A 15453-nucleotide genomic window follows, 5' to 3' on the forward strand; every position below is an offset into this window, starting at 1 on the left:
AAAGTAAAATCGAAATGTAACTTACCGAAGGTAAATACTCTCTTGGAACACCTGCTTCTTCTTCGTCGTCTCTTGGACCGAGTGCACACTCTCGAGTTACTCTCACGGTGCTCGCAGCTTCTGCACACCTGCACCTGTCTCGGTCCTTTTCCAGGGAACAAATTCTGTACGCTTCTCTTATTCGACCATGAAGGATTTCTAGGAGTGTGGTTTGTGAGGGAGTTTCTCAGTGCTTGCTCCACTGGAATGAAGGAAACAACACAGTAGTAATGGTAGTGGGATAATTACTGTGCAAGATATGTGAATGTTAATGAAAGACAATGGACAATACATACACAAACGCGCGCGCGCTCGAATGTAGAGGGTATGATAATATAAACTGTGCTAGTGAAAAAGCAATGTACGTAGGAGGTACAGGTAAACCTTGATTAATAGATAACATTGTTAACTGTGTCGATTATTGATCTAAAGTTCTCTAAAAAGTTTTTCAGCATTGTTAATTCTATCAATAACTAGACTTTGGAACTTTGTGTCAAGTGAAAATTGACAACATCAATTGCAGGACATAGGATCCAAGTACTATTCTTTTTCTTTCGTTAATTATTTTAATAGTTTAAAATTAATGTATTAATATTCTCATTTGTTTTTACAAAACCATTTCTACAATTTTCCAGATCCGATTTTAATAGAAAAATGAAAGCATTTACTGTTTTCAATTATCTGAATCAAGATCTGAATTTTTAATATAAAATTGATAGCTACTACTATTTTCTTTACCTTCATGATTAATATCTTCCATTATTTGCTCTTAATAGCTTTTTTCAGTCGATTAATTAAACTATAGAGATCTAGCTAACGGATGTTGGACGTAAGAGGTAAAGAACAAACACAGGTGTCTTATAGACAATTCCTTTTTTTTTTTAATAAACATAGGTATTCACTTATGTAGGTTAGTTCTTTTAGACTCTCTTACGATTATGATTTATATAATAATATATTGGTCGTTACACATAGAATTCTTACGCGAATACCAACTTGAAGTGAGGCACTGGGTACTTCTACTTTGCTGTTTAAACAATTGCTCCTGCTCATTACATTCATCCGTACAAACTACGTGCACACTAACAGACACCCGGGCCGTATACAGCCCCCTTTCATACATACTCTTTCAGCACTGGGATCTTACCTTATATTTTGGAGCGCAGATATATAACTACTTATTACAAATAAGAAGTACACGCTAAGTTATGTTTACTGAGATCATACTAATACATCACAGGGTTACATAGACATACGATTTTTTATTCTCTTTTTACTATTTTTTTTGTTTTGTTTGTTAGGCTTCGTTTCGTTTCTGACGGCAGACTCCTTGCTTGCTCTCATGTGTACGTGTTTGTGTAAGTATGTACGCGTATGTGCATTGCAGGCGTGACGAGATTCGTTCGACTTCTCTTTTACACCTCTGCTTTCTTCAAACTTCAAAACTTTCAAAAAGAAATTCGAGCAGTCTGCCGTTCGTCGTCGATTTTTTATCAGAAAAAAAAAACGATGCGTAAGGTGAATAAAAGTCGAAATCTAGCCACAGAAAGCCCGGTATATGTCGGTGTGTTTATGTCTTTCGTGCGACTGCTCCATAAATTTTGATACGGTCTGGCTAGACTGCGGATTTTGTTTCTGACGAAAATGTGATAAAAACGTCAGTGAAATGTAAGAACACTGTCATATTGCTTTTGACTTATTAAAATTGCGAACGCATTACCCATCGCTGTAACAACAATTTTAGAAACCTACAGAAGAAGATTTGCCAATGGCTCCGAGAATTTCAATTGTGAATTAACAAATCACTTTCAGCAACACAATCTAGTTCCCTCCGCTTTGAATTATATTTTAATATTGCTTTTGATCATTTTTCCTCTTGCAATATATATATATGTATATATATATTAATATTTGTATATATTAATATATTATTATTATATATATATGATTTATATATTATATATTAATATATTATTATATATATATATCAGTTATATATTATATTATTTTATACATACATATATATATATGTAGTTGCATACATTGCTCACGAATTAAGAACTAGCGTTTTTCAGAATTGAAGTTTAACTGTAATCCAATTTAATTATCAAAACAAATGTTTTGTACAATGCACAAGAAAATCGCAAAAAAAGAAAAATCTCGAAACCGATGCAACAAATTTTCATATCGCATGATTATCCGCAATCTAGTTACCCCGAAGTTGCGTTCAGGACATTTGAATTAAAACTGGCGCCGTTGTTTAAAGTGTCGTGCGGCCTATTGTGCGTGGACAACGAGGCCAATTAATGCACAGCGCGATGGACAGGACAGTGTATCGCGTGCCGAACGTTTAGTCAATTGTTATAAAGCGATGAGCACACAAAGTATTCGCGACATGATCGAACTACAAGACAACCGATTAATTACCGCCTCCTAAAATTGCGAATCAAGACGAACAGCGCCATTGAACTTTCAAGCACCAAGACGAACGAAAAAGAGCAACGACCATTCGGAATTTCTCTAAACGAATTGATTATTCTACCCGCTACGAAGCGGGCCAAAAATAGCATTGTAACCACCAGTCGTATTTTTGAATTATAATCTCAAAACGGGGGGTAGAAAAGACTGACAGAAGTCTGTACCGAGGAGCAAAGTGCGAGGTAGAGAGAGTGGAAGGGCTAGAATTCTACTTCTATATGGTCGTTAAGACAATAATTATAAAATAAATATACAAGTCTCATCGTCACTCTCTCCCACTTTCTCTCTCTCTCCCTTGCCTTTTCAAAAATTCGTTTAGTCGACACCGTTCGAAGGTTCCCTACGATTTGTACTTGCAAGGGACACGCCAAGTTGGCACCTGCAACGTTCCTCTTACCTATTTTGTGAACCCAGTATCTCTCGTCCTCTAATTAATACCTTCGCGAACGGGACGAACAGATATTTGCAGAGAACCTCGAACGGTGCTCCTAAACGTTGCTACCGATATGCTGATCGTAAAACGCTAAAATGAGGGAGATGCATCGAAGGACAGGAAATGCAGTTCAATGGAAGTGCGACGCGAGAGCCATGCTGGTTATTGTGAAACTACAAAAATTTGCTTTGTATATCCCATGGTTTTCGAACACGATAAAATAAAGGCAACCTCGCGAAGCGTCGCTGAACTATTTACAAAGGGTGAAATAGATGGGGGTAAGAGAGGAGAGGGAGCCGAATATGAGGGCCCCCCTACGGTGGGAGGCAAGAAGAATTAAGAAAAGTAATTAAATCGCGGGGTGATTTGGCATCGGCTGTACTTTCTTAAAGTCGTACAGGAGATCAATGCTTAAACATGGGTAACCAGCTACGTATCTAAATCATATCTTTCTCTCCCGTCGAGCTTTCGGGACTGGTCATCAGTGGGCCCCGGAAACGATGTCTCCTAGTCTTCGAACGTGTCAAATTTGTAGTCAAATTAATCGTTCTGTTTTAATTCTTAACGAAGGAAGAACACTATTGTCTTGTGATTTCGCGATCATCTCGAGGACTCGGTCTGTCGACACCACCGCGAAACCAGTCATGGTTTTTTCTATGTGGTCCGTGGGTCCTTAGCAAAGAGTACTCGTCACTGAAGACCCACGAGTCAAGTTGGGACCTTCGATTTCCGGTGCTCGGTAGACCAGGCCCGAACACCGACCTTCTCCGTGTCTATGCTTTGAAATGCACTTTCCACTTAGCGGCTAGAAGGCTTAGAATCTACGTGTATTCGTATCCTAAAAATATTTATATAATTTGTTCTCTGCTTACACTCTGTCTCTGACGGCGAAAGTGTCCGTGTAATCTATGTCATCATCGTCATCATTCATCTCAGCATTGTTTCACTCATTGGACACGAACGAACAAATATATTACATTAATTTCATTAAATCGTTACTTACACGCACACACTCTCTTTCACTCTCGCATACTCTCTTCTTCTTTCTCCCGGACAATTATTATGCTAATCGTTACTCGGTGCCTAAACCTACTGCAAAAGACACGATGAATTACGTGTACATATATAATATAAAAAAAAAGAGTAGAGAAAAGGAAAAAGAAAATAGCAACAACCGACGTCACTTTCGACTAGAGTTGTTACTATTTTTTCATTTCCGCAGCATGGCTACCAAAAATATAATCTGTGTGTATATGCATCGTGTAGTGTGCGCGTATGTGTATGCGTGTGAGCGCTTGTATGTGTACGTTGCGACGAAAAACGGAGCGACTTTTTTCTTCACTGGCCACCGTTTTCCGTCCACATATTCATGGCGGATAAATCTATGTGAATGGCACAGCCAACGGACCTCGCGCCTCCTGCCAGAGCTCGCCCTCTGCCTTTCTCTCGGTTCCTCCTTGGCAGTGATCGCTTGCGGTTGCTTCTCAGCTTGCTCCGTGTTCCCGCGGCCTCTCTCGCGCGATGGAACAGATGGAAGAAGGACAGCGAGGCTGAAGGAGGAAGCTCGGAAGACTCCTTAGCTGCGTATCTGACCCGCGTTGCGGGCCATTTTCTCCGGCGGCTCTATCATGCTCTTCGCGCTACCGTTTAGGCTACGTTTACGACTCTTCATGAAGTCTGAAACCATACAATAAGAAAACACGTTTAGAGATAGCGTTAATATTTTACGAGCGGATTTGCTAAGTATTTTGGGAATTGTTGTATCAAATGCTTCATTTGAGATAAGTGGAGTCATTTTATTTTTGTTCTTTAATTAAAAGACATCTTGCTTTGTTCTTCTTTCAGTGGTAGGATTTTCAATTCGCTTGTTTCTTAGGATTTTATTGATATTACAATCTTTTTAAAGTAGTAGAAATTCTTCTTCATTCTACTTTCTATAATGATGCTTGAAATTACTTTATTTCTATAGAAACTGTTAGGAGACAGCGGTATGCAAATAGTCCTATAATCTTCAAAATAAAAACCAAGAGAAATCCGCCAAAAATACTGACAATTTTTTAAAATCCCTAGCAATTCTTCTTTATTCCATATTTGATTGCAAATAACTAGTGAAGACTGTATAGTATAGAATCTTCTTAAATTAATGCTGTCTTAAATGATCATGCTGAGAGACCTATTTTGACTCAGATTTTCAAAAGTATCGTCCAGCTAATTAGCCTCTTATTACTTAACTAAATTATATGCAATAAGATAAATCAATTCGGACAAAGTGCTGTCCAAAAGATATTTCAAAAATTAATCTAAAAATCTCTGAGTAGCTCCAAACATTGTCAACCATATAATTTTCTAGAGCTTCAGCTTTCTGAAGTTTAATAAGTGGTAAATTAATAATTGAAGATTAATAGATGAAAAAAAATGGAAGTTGTACGTAACAGTAGAAGTTGGAGTAACTTTTTCTGGAAACGTTATTGAAATATTGTTTAAATATTATTGAAGTCTACGGGTTGCACACTTTTTAATAATCACGGATTCTGTTGATACATAAAATTAGTGAGAGAAGGAGTCAACGTCGCGGGCCATTTAATCGCATGCAGTATAAAGTTCGACTTCGTGCATCTTCAACGATAACCTCAAGAGAACTCGGCTCACCGTGGCAGATGCGAATTGTATTTTATCGGTGGCAGATACGAAACGGAACCTCGCTAAGCTCTGTGGATAATTGAAACGTGCTCGCCGGAGGCTCGCTATAATTTTCTCCAGTTTAATACGTGAGACGTTGTTTGCGAATCTTTTAATGAGTCACGATAGAGGAAGCTTGCACAAAAACACGGCCTACGCCGGCTGATACTCGTGAATCATGACTCACGTCGCGTTCAATTCTATACCATCGCGAGAGAACCCCCCTGACATGTCCTCCCCCTGCGAACATTTGGCGAATTTTCCACGGGGAAAACGCATAGTTTCGGCGCATCTGTTTCTCGATTTCCCGACCTAGCCCTCTGCCGTTTCTAAGCTTTCGATTGCCACGGCACGCGACACGAATTATGGCGATTGCTGGGACAGCTGCGCGTCAACGGTCGTGACCCCTTCTCTAATCTCCTCGAGTCGTTAATCAAACGAAACGAGAAAGAAAATAGGAATTGCCGTCACCAATCGCATTTCTGATATCTGCTCCAATTTTTGTCTCGAGCAAAAATTTTCGAGAAGTCGAACTCGTTAATGATTTTCGATTACCCTCCGGTTTGCGGGAGTACCGGAATTAATAAAAAATGGCCACGCAATGCTGTCTGATATCCTCGAGGCGTTAATCAAAAAAACGAAAAAGAAAGTACACATTACCGGCACCGATTAAGGTGCTGATATCTGCTTCAACTTTCTATTTCTAATAAATATAATTTATTTCAATTACTACTTTTATTCCATTAACAGTTTTACAGCAATCGTCAAATCAAATATGGCCTATGGCCGCTGAACACCTTTTAATCATCTCGAGACTTTGATCAGAAAAAACAAAGAAAAAAATGGGACATACCGGTACTATTCCAGACTGTTTCACAATCAAATAAAAATATTTTGATTGTTTTTCACCAGTAAGGAACAAAACAAAGATAACCGCCCAATTATAAAATTCTAATGCGTCCAATTAGAAAATACCGATTGATATCTATGAACGTTTCGTACTACCCTTCAATAGAACAACGTGCTCCGCAACGGCCAAGGTACTGAACTTGTTCGCGAAATTGTCGCGTGCAATTTAAATACCTGGTTCTTGCATGCACATGCGGGTCAGGGTACGGTACTCGTGAGCAATCCCGATTTTAAATACCGATCGAGCACCCCGGGAGCCCATCCATCGCGCTTGTTTCGGGGGATGCACGAGTATGAGCACAGCTGATACCCCCATGCAAACAGGAGGCTCGCATGCGCAGAGGCTCATGGTAAAGTCGCACGCGTGAACAAAAGCCGATGACCGAAGGGGGATCGCTAGAACGGGGGTGCGGAACAACCCCATATGGATGCACAGCTGACCGCGTGGCTCATTAATAACGTACGTTACGAAAATCAGTCGCCCCCATAGCGCTCGGTGAAAGGTACGTTACGAGTCTCGTTCCTCCCGTATACTCGAAACCGGCGTGCAAGGGGTGCAAACCGAGGGGTGAATCAGGAGATCGAAACGCGTCATATCGATCCCGGTTTATCGAGCGGCGATACTATCGTGAAATAATAACGGTTCTTGTCACATTGCGCACGCGACTCAAAATTGAATTGTAACATCGATGGAGGAACTAATTAACCATGCACAATTTAATGAGAGATACATCTCGTGAGAATTTTTTCTGGAAAATTTTTTGGTGAAATGGAAAATCCAAATTTACTGCAGCAATTGTAAAAAGAGGAAAATGAATTAGAGCAGGGATTTTTCATATGAATTTGAAAGTGATCATTTATCAAATTCATATTTTAGGTACTAACTTCAATCATTAGTATGTACTATTTGCATCAGAAAGATCTACAATTAACAACGCTTCTCAAGATATTGAAAATAAATGATCCCATGGATTCAGTTCTTAGCCATCATACGAATTCATCAAAAATATCTCATTCAAGCTCTTCCCAACTGTGCCGGGTATCTAGAGCTTTTGAAAAGTCCAATTAGAATAACGACTGCGAATTTATAACGAACCCCATATGTCCACCAGAATTTATCAAGTTCTCCATCGGCCAACCAAGTGTTAACGTTCGTCCTCCACTAACGAGTCTTTTGTTATTTCACCCTGCAGGAAATCAATTGCACCCCACGGGACGCGATTGGTACCGAAAATATACACGATCTTGACGGGTTCTAAACAGAAAAAGTGTGCCGCAGCGGAGGATACACTGCGACGGATAAACAAAAGAGCGTCGCGTGCTTCTGCGGCGCAAAATGTGTTTATGGTCCGCGTAGATGCACGGTGTGCAGGACACATGAGGAGTCACGGCCAGAAATAGTGGCGTCGCGTGGGTGGTGTGCCGGGACCGACTAATAAATAGGCGAAAAAAGGGGAAGTAGACAGCGAGGTACCATCCGAACAAAATGGCGATGCGCGGAAGACCTCTTCTTGCGCGATGCTATACTCGGCACAAAAGAGTTGGCGAGGGTAAACAGAACCTGCTTCTTCTGATGACACTACTGGGGCTCTTCGTTAGAAATCTGATCCCAATGTCATTTACTATTTCTTTCTAAATAAATTTGTTATTTTCATAGATAGATAGATATTTCATATTCAGTCTGTGTATATGCAATAACAAGACTTCGTGCAATCATAGCAAAAACGTGGGCGAAATTTAAACTACTTGCTTACTTTTTCTTGACTGAAACAAATCCATACAGAAGTTAACTTGATTATCATAAGAAGAAAATGAGAAATAAATTGTCAGTGTAATAACTGTAAAGTAGCTTTATATAATGACAACTTTAAACAATTGATAATGAGGTCATTATGTTCCATTCTTCCCTGTTAAATTCAACTAATAAAGGTTATTGGTGCAGCAGAGACACCCTGGGTAAACATCCGCAGTATAATATGTACACATAAACGAAAGTAAAATTGACTAAATGCAACTGATTTACTTTTGGTTTTTGAATCATTACGAAGTCACCATCGGTAACCAAAGCGCTAACTATCTGAAGACTACAAGTCTGTCTTTTAAAAGTTTCAAAACAGTTTCAATAGGATCCTCTCGCATTAGGCGAATTGTGCATAATATTTATCATTATATCACACATATTTACGATGTACTATTATCAACGATGCGATATACGATGATACTTAACCCAGCTAAAAATACGTTGGACTTTATTTGTGAAGCTTATCGACGTCTATGAGCGTGCGGGGGGGTTTTATCTATGCTGCGGAAATATTCCTTTTATTGCTCAGAGGACATTCGCCCGGCAATCAATCCGAATTCATCGAGAACCGAGATAGATCGAGGATTGGCCACGCGAAATCGTGAACGCCGACGTGTGAAGTTCTCAGTGTTTTTATCAGGTGTTTACGTAATTACGTAAATCGCGTAGACCTTGCCTGCCGGTCGTTGAATTAGATTGACCTAGGCTGTACGAGTGTCTCGTATAAATAATTCCCAGCCAGTCAATTAGCTGCGATAATACTCGTTTAATCGAACGGAATAATTCAAGAAATCTCTCTCTCTCTCTTCTTTGCTAACCAATTATGCAATCATTTTCTGTTATAATACCAACGAAGAGAGATTAAAATCGTGTTTTACGACACTGAATATGAAAAAACAACGCTCGTTGCGTTTGACAAGAAGTGTTTTAGAGAAAAAAACACCGTGATACATCGAAACAAACATTGCGATTATCTGAAGAGACTGATATTTCGATATCAATTTTTTCACGAAAACATAAAAGACAAAGAACGAGCGAATAATATGCAGTTCGCGTGTAATAGACGATTATCTCGGCGGCAAACTTGAAACAAGAGAAGGGAAACGAAGCGTGGGAAGCTGGAGCTCTTTTAATTCGCTGCTGCTTATTAACGCTTCTATTTTATAGTTTTTTTTTTATTTCAAGAGATTCGAGCTAAAGATTATTTAATTTCCAGAATAAATGTATTAAAAGTCTCCAGGCCGATGCATCGAGTAGTGCGCACCAATTGAGAATTTCGCGCCTGAATCAATTCACCGGCGTTGGTTTTTGAATTTGAACACAATGGTTCTCGGTTCGATGAGCGATTCACGCAAATTACGCGTTGTTGTATTTTGAAAACTAGACCTCCGCCTACTTACAAAACCATCAAAAACAGTCCCGGGTGCAGCGTACAGTTAACTCGCGTTAATAAATAATTAAGCTTATCAACCCCGAGGCTAACCGTCCAATCAAAACAAGCGCTTCATTCAATGAAGAAACAGTCGGTTCCATTAAAAATACACGGCAAAAAGGGGCAGGGAGTTAACCGCTTTTTCGCAATATTCTAACGCCTTCTGTGATTGGTCCTCTTCACTATCTTTGCAAATGTGGCCAGATTAATTCAAAGTTCAAATTTTATCTAACGATTCTAACTGTTTATTACTCTTGCCGATAACTATTGTGTAATGGTTTTCCTATTTCTATGAGAAATCGTTGACTCATTATATTTAAAAACTATTTCCTTTCTTATTAGACTATTTTTGTTAGCTGTTTATCTATATTTTGTTTTAAAATCATTTAAGCCATAAAACATTTACGAAATCTGTATCCTCTTGGATACCGGAACACAAAGAAGAAAGTAATCCTCGCAAGTTTTTTCAGAAAAATGCATACACCAATTTTCTTAGATATAATTTCGAATGTACGTCCCTAGGATAAATCGGTTATTTTATTAGTTTGAATGAGAATAAGTTTTCGAAAAGATGGGTCAAAAGGAAACTCCTGGTCGCAGATTAAAGTTAGTTCAGCAAAGTACTTAATATTTAAGTGAACCAGTATTCTTTATGCTAGCTGTTACTTAACACAATTGATGTAGCTACTCCCTCACATGTTTAACGTTCAGTTACCGATTCGGTAAAAACGAATATGAACTGTCCATCGACAACTTCGGTCATTTATGACCAGAACAAAATATCACTGTTAAAGTTCGTAAAATATTTATCTGTTTTCCCAATCAATTCATCAAACATTTGACTGAATTAACGTATCAACAATAAGTGTTTTAGAATTTTTTCCAGTTTTCGAAAGCCGAGAATGACAAAGAAATTAGTCTTGGACATAATAAACGTGACATAAATACATCAAATAATTAAGTTATATTCCCTAAGACCATTGTGAAAGCTCACTTATAGGTTAAGCGGTTCAGACATTTGAATATTCGCATCACCAATGCACACGTGTCCGCGCGACTAGTTCCATTTCCAATGTACAATGACAATTACAAGATAAAGAATGACAAAACAAACACTGGAATAAGAAACGGGAAAACGTTTATCACTTACCGGTTATGGAGGACTGTTTCCTCGTCGCGGATAAAATGGGGGTAGTGGGTTCGACGATGTACACCTTCTTCTCCGCCTCTAGGTCGAATATTTCGTTCATGGTGACCTCGCCGATTTGCGGTACCCTTGGCTCTTGAGGCGGCGTTCTTTCCGCCTTTTGAAGGATCGGAGTGGTTGCTGGGGACTCTTTACGATGGAATTTCACCGTCGGCGAGGAATCGTTCGCCTTTCGAGGTGTACCAGGCGCATGTTTCCTTAAGTAGGGCATGCCACGCAGGGCGTAGGGCTCCGGGACCACGTCTTGCGGCGTTACCAGCTCCCACTCGTACCTCGAATTCGTCCGCGGTATCTCCAAGTGAAAGTCGAATCCCCATCTCTCGGCATCGAGGATGGATTGAGCGCGAAGCTCCCGCTCGGCAAGCGCACGGGCTGCAGCATGATCGACGGGTCCGAATAGATCCCTTCGAACACGGGCCAGGGCTGCTCTGCTCGGCGCTGTTCGTCCTCCACCCAGATTCCTACTCATTTCCGTCATCATCGCCGGATTCAACACTCGTGCGCTCATATTTCGTTCTTCTGTCGTGCCGGCAACGTCGCCGTTCCCTTTACGCAGTTATACACCAACGACCACTCTTTCCTCTTCTCTCTTCTTTTCGCCGCAGCGACGCCTCTCTATCCGACGCGTGTCGTTCGTGCCTCGATGTTTTTGGAACGCGACCTCTACTTGCTAACACCACTTTTGCTTGCGAGTCTCTTTTGCTCTCTATCTCTATCTCCTTCGTTCTCACTGCACAAGGTTATCGACTACGTAGTTTATGCATCTATTTCACAGCGTTCACACGTGTCCCATTTATGGAGATTCTTCCAGGAATCGTGCACGGGAATACTGACTGTACTCCCGAAAGAGATGTGGCAACGCTGCCGTGGCGCGATCCACCGAATTTCGAATAATGGCCGTGCCACAGCTTCGCCTCGCGACTACGCTGATCGTCGACTTCTCGCTCGGCACACTCCGCGACTGTTGACAGCCACACACCCGCGCAACGATCGGTTTTGAAACGGCCAAGGCAAGAACTGTGACGAACGTGCACTGGCGACAAGAAAGTTTGGCAACACGGTGCACACTGTATTGCGTATATACCACGACTGAGAAAGCGAGAAAGACGATATATCAAAACAGCAACACTATCTCATATTTCCACGGGTTTGCCGGTACCGTTCGACGTTTTATAAACTCGGAACAGCACCCAGTGGTTAATCATGAAGTCGAATCAACACTTTTCTCCTGGTTTCTCTCAGAAATTCATCGCATAGCCCGCGGGTAAAACACAAGCCGGCAACGTCGCGCGCACTTGCGCGTGAGCCTCCCAGCGACGAGGAGGAGCGAGTTTCGACGTGTTCCCGCGAAGATTACGACGGTGTTATTCAAATTTGAAATCGGTCACGTAACCCAGCGTGCCGACTTCGTAATTGTCCCGACCGGCCGAGATAAAACACACAGACGATAACACGGTCGGTCCTCGTTATCCGGCACAAGAAAATCCCACGGAAAACGTTAATATTGCACACGGCCCGCAACCATCAATATGCTGTACGGCTGGCACACCGTGGCACCACTGGTTCGACTCGAACGCCACGTAAAATCCAAAGATGATAGTGTACCACCGTTCCCGCCAAACACACGACTGTCAAGACACGCGCGTGGTTCCAAGTTCGGCGGAAGGTCGAACACGATTGCGCAGTTATGTTGACGCTCGATGAGGTGCGTGCGTGCTGTGTAACTGGAAGAGTTGCGCGAAGGAACGTCCCACACGTGAAAAGCGCTCTCTAGCGACTGAAGCGAGCGCCACTCGTTGCAGAGAACCAAGCCTCCCGAGTGCCTCGGCTATTTTCGGTTATTCTCGACGATCCTCGGCTAATTCGATGTTGCCCTCACTCCCCTACCCGACGCCCAGACGACGCGCCGTTCAACGAAGAAACGAAATAACCGCCACTCGGAGAGTATAGTCCCTTCGACCTGAGCGCAGCGATTCGCCTGTTCGAAAATACGCACGACGAAGAACTTGTACAGTTATTGGCCCCTTCCCCGCGACTACATAAACGAGCAGAATGCTGATTGTAGCCATTGGACGTGTCCCGGTATCCCAAGCTCCCTTGTAAATACCCTCCAACTTTATTTTTTCTACCACGGGGTTACTCCTTCGAGGAGCTAATGGTAACCAACAGGTCTTGATTCTATTTTTCCCATTCCCTTTTCCAGTATCATGAACAATTGTAGTCTTAATGATCCCGATGAGGTAGGGAGGAATAAATTGTGATTATAGTCTTCCTTATATTTCGAATTTTTGACAATATTTCGAATGTTAGTTCGGTAGTTTGATATTTCTTCGAACGTCTCGTAATGGCGGATGCAATTTGATCGACAAAAAAGCGAAAACATTCGGCGTGTTGACAGAGAGGTGAAAAATAAACAAGTCCAGCTTTCAAAACATCGGTTGTAATCTTATCATGGACACTCGTACGTGCGTTTATTCGACGAATTTCCATGTTTGTGTGGTAATACGTTACGCACTGTGAATTTATTTGCATACTGTTCAGATTATCGTCGACATTTTATTTTGACCGACAAAAGCCACTTTAGTTAGAACAATGCAATGAGAGTTATGGCATCGAGGAAAGACGCATTTTTCCTTGAAAACCCATATTATCCAGAATTGAATCCTTTCATCTTGAAATTGAATTTTTAATTGAATTTGATATCATTTTTTAATAAAAAATGTAGCACGCATTTTTACAACATTTAAACTTTTATTAATTCGTGTATGGTACAAGGGTTTAATAATTGATTCTATTTTATATCGTTTCATTCATTTATTAACGGTAAAAACACTTTAGTTCAAGAGAAGGTAATACATAAGGAAAAACAAAATTACAATTATATTAAAAAGGATATTTTCGCTTATAAAGATTAGTGAAATGATTATTGTACAATGTGCTACAACGATAGTTTTAGGCTTTCTAGGGATTGTTATTAAGAAAGGGATTATTGAAATAAAATTTTCAAGAGTAATTTCGAATATAGTAAATAGTACTTGTTTCAAATAGTACCATCGAAGGTTCGATTTTCTGATTTGTTTCCCGTTATCGCAGTATCGTTTATTCTTCAGAACTTTATCTGGATTATTACATAGATCTGTTCTTTTTATTTACATAATCTGGCGGTAGGTGTAACGCGTCGTAGGTGTTCGCGTTCAGTTACAATTTTCGTGGAAAACGTGCGAATGCACAAGACTTCGGGATGGATCAACAATTCAAACAGGGCTCGTCAAACAACAGATGTCCGTTGAAACGCGGCTAGAAAAGATACGGGATCAACGAGGCAAATCGACACTTTTCATTGATAATTGTCAATTTACTTGACCGCTGTTCTCGTGGCCTGAATCATGGGTATCTTGTGCGGGCAACGGAGAAACGTTGTAAGTCACGGCGAGCAGACCGTACACTATAATCGCCTCGGCCAATCGCGGCTCACGTTCGCTGTTTTGTGTTAGTGCATGTCCGCGCGATACAGCATGGCCGACCAAACAGCGCCGTCGCGACCGCGCGGGAAATTTCAAACATTCAAATTTTATAGATTCCTCTAAAACGTTTGTATAGAATATGTATGAAACTATGAGTTATTATAACATGCACCATCGCAATAATCTCTTCGTAAACGTTTAACTAAACGCGTTCCGAGCATTCCATTCGTTTTTTGTTTCTGATCTTTCAAAAAATATTTCTGCCATTGTAATAGATGGTAGAAAAGGGAAAGGTAAAAATGGAGATGCAGTTGAATGGGGCGTAAAAGATGATCATCGTAGGGTCAAATTCTCATGAGAGGACTGCAAAGCGTGTCGCCGGGAATGAAAATCCCACGCAACATCCAGGAAGTGGTGAGGGTGGTACCGGATGCATCTCAATGAGGGGAGAACGAGCGAATGAGTCGCGTAAAACAATCCTTTTTGCGTTTCGCTGAGACTGCCGTCTTCTCTCTTTCATCTGTGGTTAGGTGGGGTACCCGTTTAGCAAGGTATTTCGTTGCACAGGTGTTCTCTCATGGCTCCGACGCGACGTGGACGAAGGATGGAAAATAAACACCGTTCCTGCCCTCCTTTCTACCGCTGTAGCGTCCCCCGACTTGTATCTCCCGTCCTAGATTATTTCTCGAAGGAAGCCCCGTGTTTATATGTCCCGAATAGACAACGACGCCGGCGACGATCGTTGCCGGAAGTCGCGTGGCAGCATCTGCATCGTCTGTTTACCAGCCGAGAGGACACCTGTTCCATCGGCAGGAGAATTTCGCTATCAAAACCGGGTTTACCGTAACACGTTATCTTGTCGCGTGCACGCCGCCATAGAGAACATGATAAATCATCTTTATCGAGACCAAGATGGTGGACCGGGCACAGATAACGCTTTTGTTTTTCAAGAGACCCATTCAGGAATTGGGCTGCGGATTTTTATGCAAAATACAATAAACTATAATGTGT

At 41.1% G+C, this 15453-nt stretch overlaps 1 protein-coding gene across 1 annotated transcript; it reads right to left on the reverse strand.

Annotated features, from left to right (window-relative positions):
• Positions 1 to 830: 830 nt before the first annotated feature.
• Positions 831 to 12757, reverse strand: Dap (cyclin-dependent kinase inhibitor dacapo). The gene is made up of 2 exons (XM_078192468.1): positions 10922 to 12757; positions 831 to 4627 (listed from the first exon to the last, which is right to left on the reverse strand). The coding sequence occupies exons 1-2, from the start codon at positions 11484 to 11486 to the stop codon at positions 4527 to 4529; spliced, it is 666 nt and encodes a 221-aa protein (XP_078048594.1). The 5' UTR covers positions 11487 to 12757; the 3' UTR covers positions 831 to 4526.
• Between the last annotated feature and the right edge of the window lie 2696 nt (positions 12758 to 15453).

The sequence above is a fragment of the Augochlora pura genome, chromosome 10, assembly GCF_028453695.1.
Source record: "Augochlora pura isolate Apur16 chromosome 10, APUR_v2.2.1, whole genome shotgun sequence".
NCBI classification, from domain to species: domain Eukaryota; kingdom Metazoa; phylum Arthropoda; class Insecta; order Hymenoptera; family Halictidae; genus Augochlora; species Augochlora pura.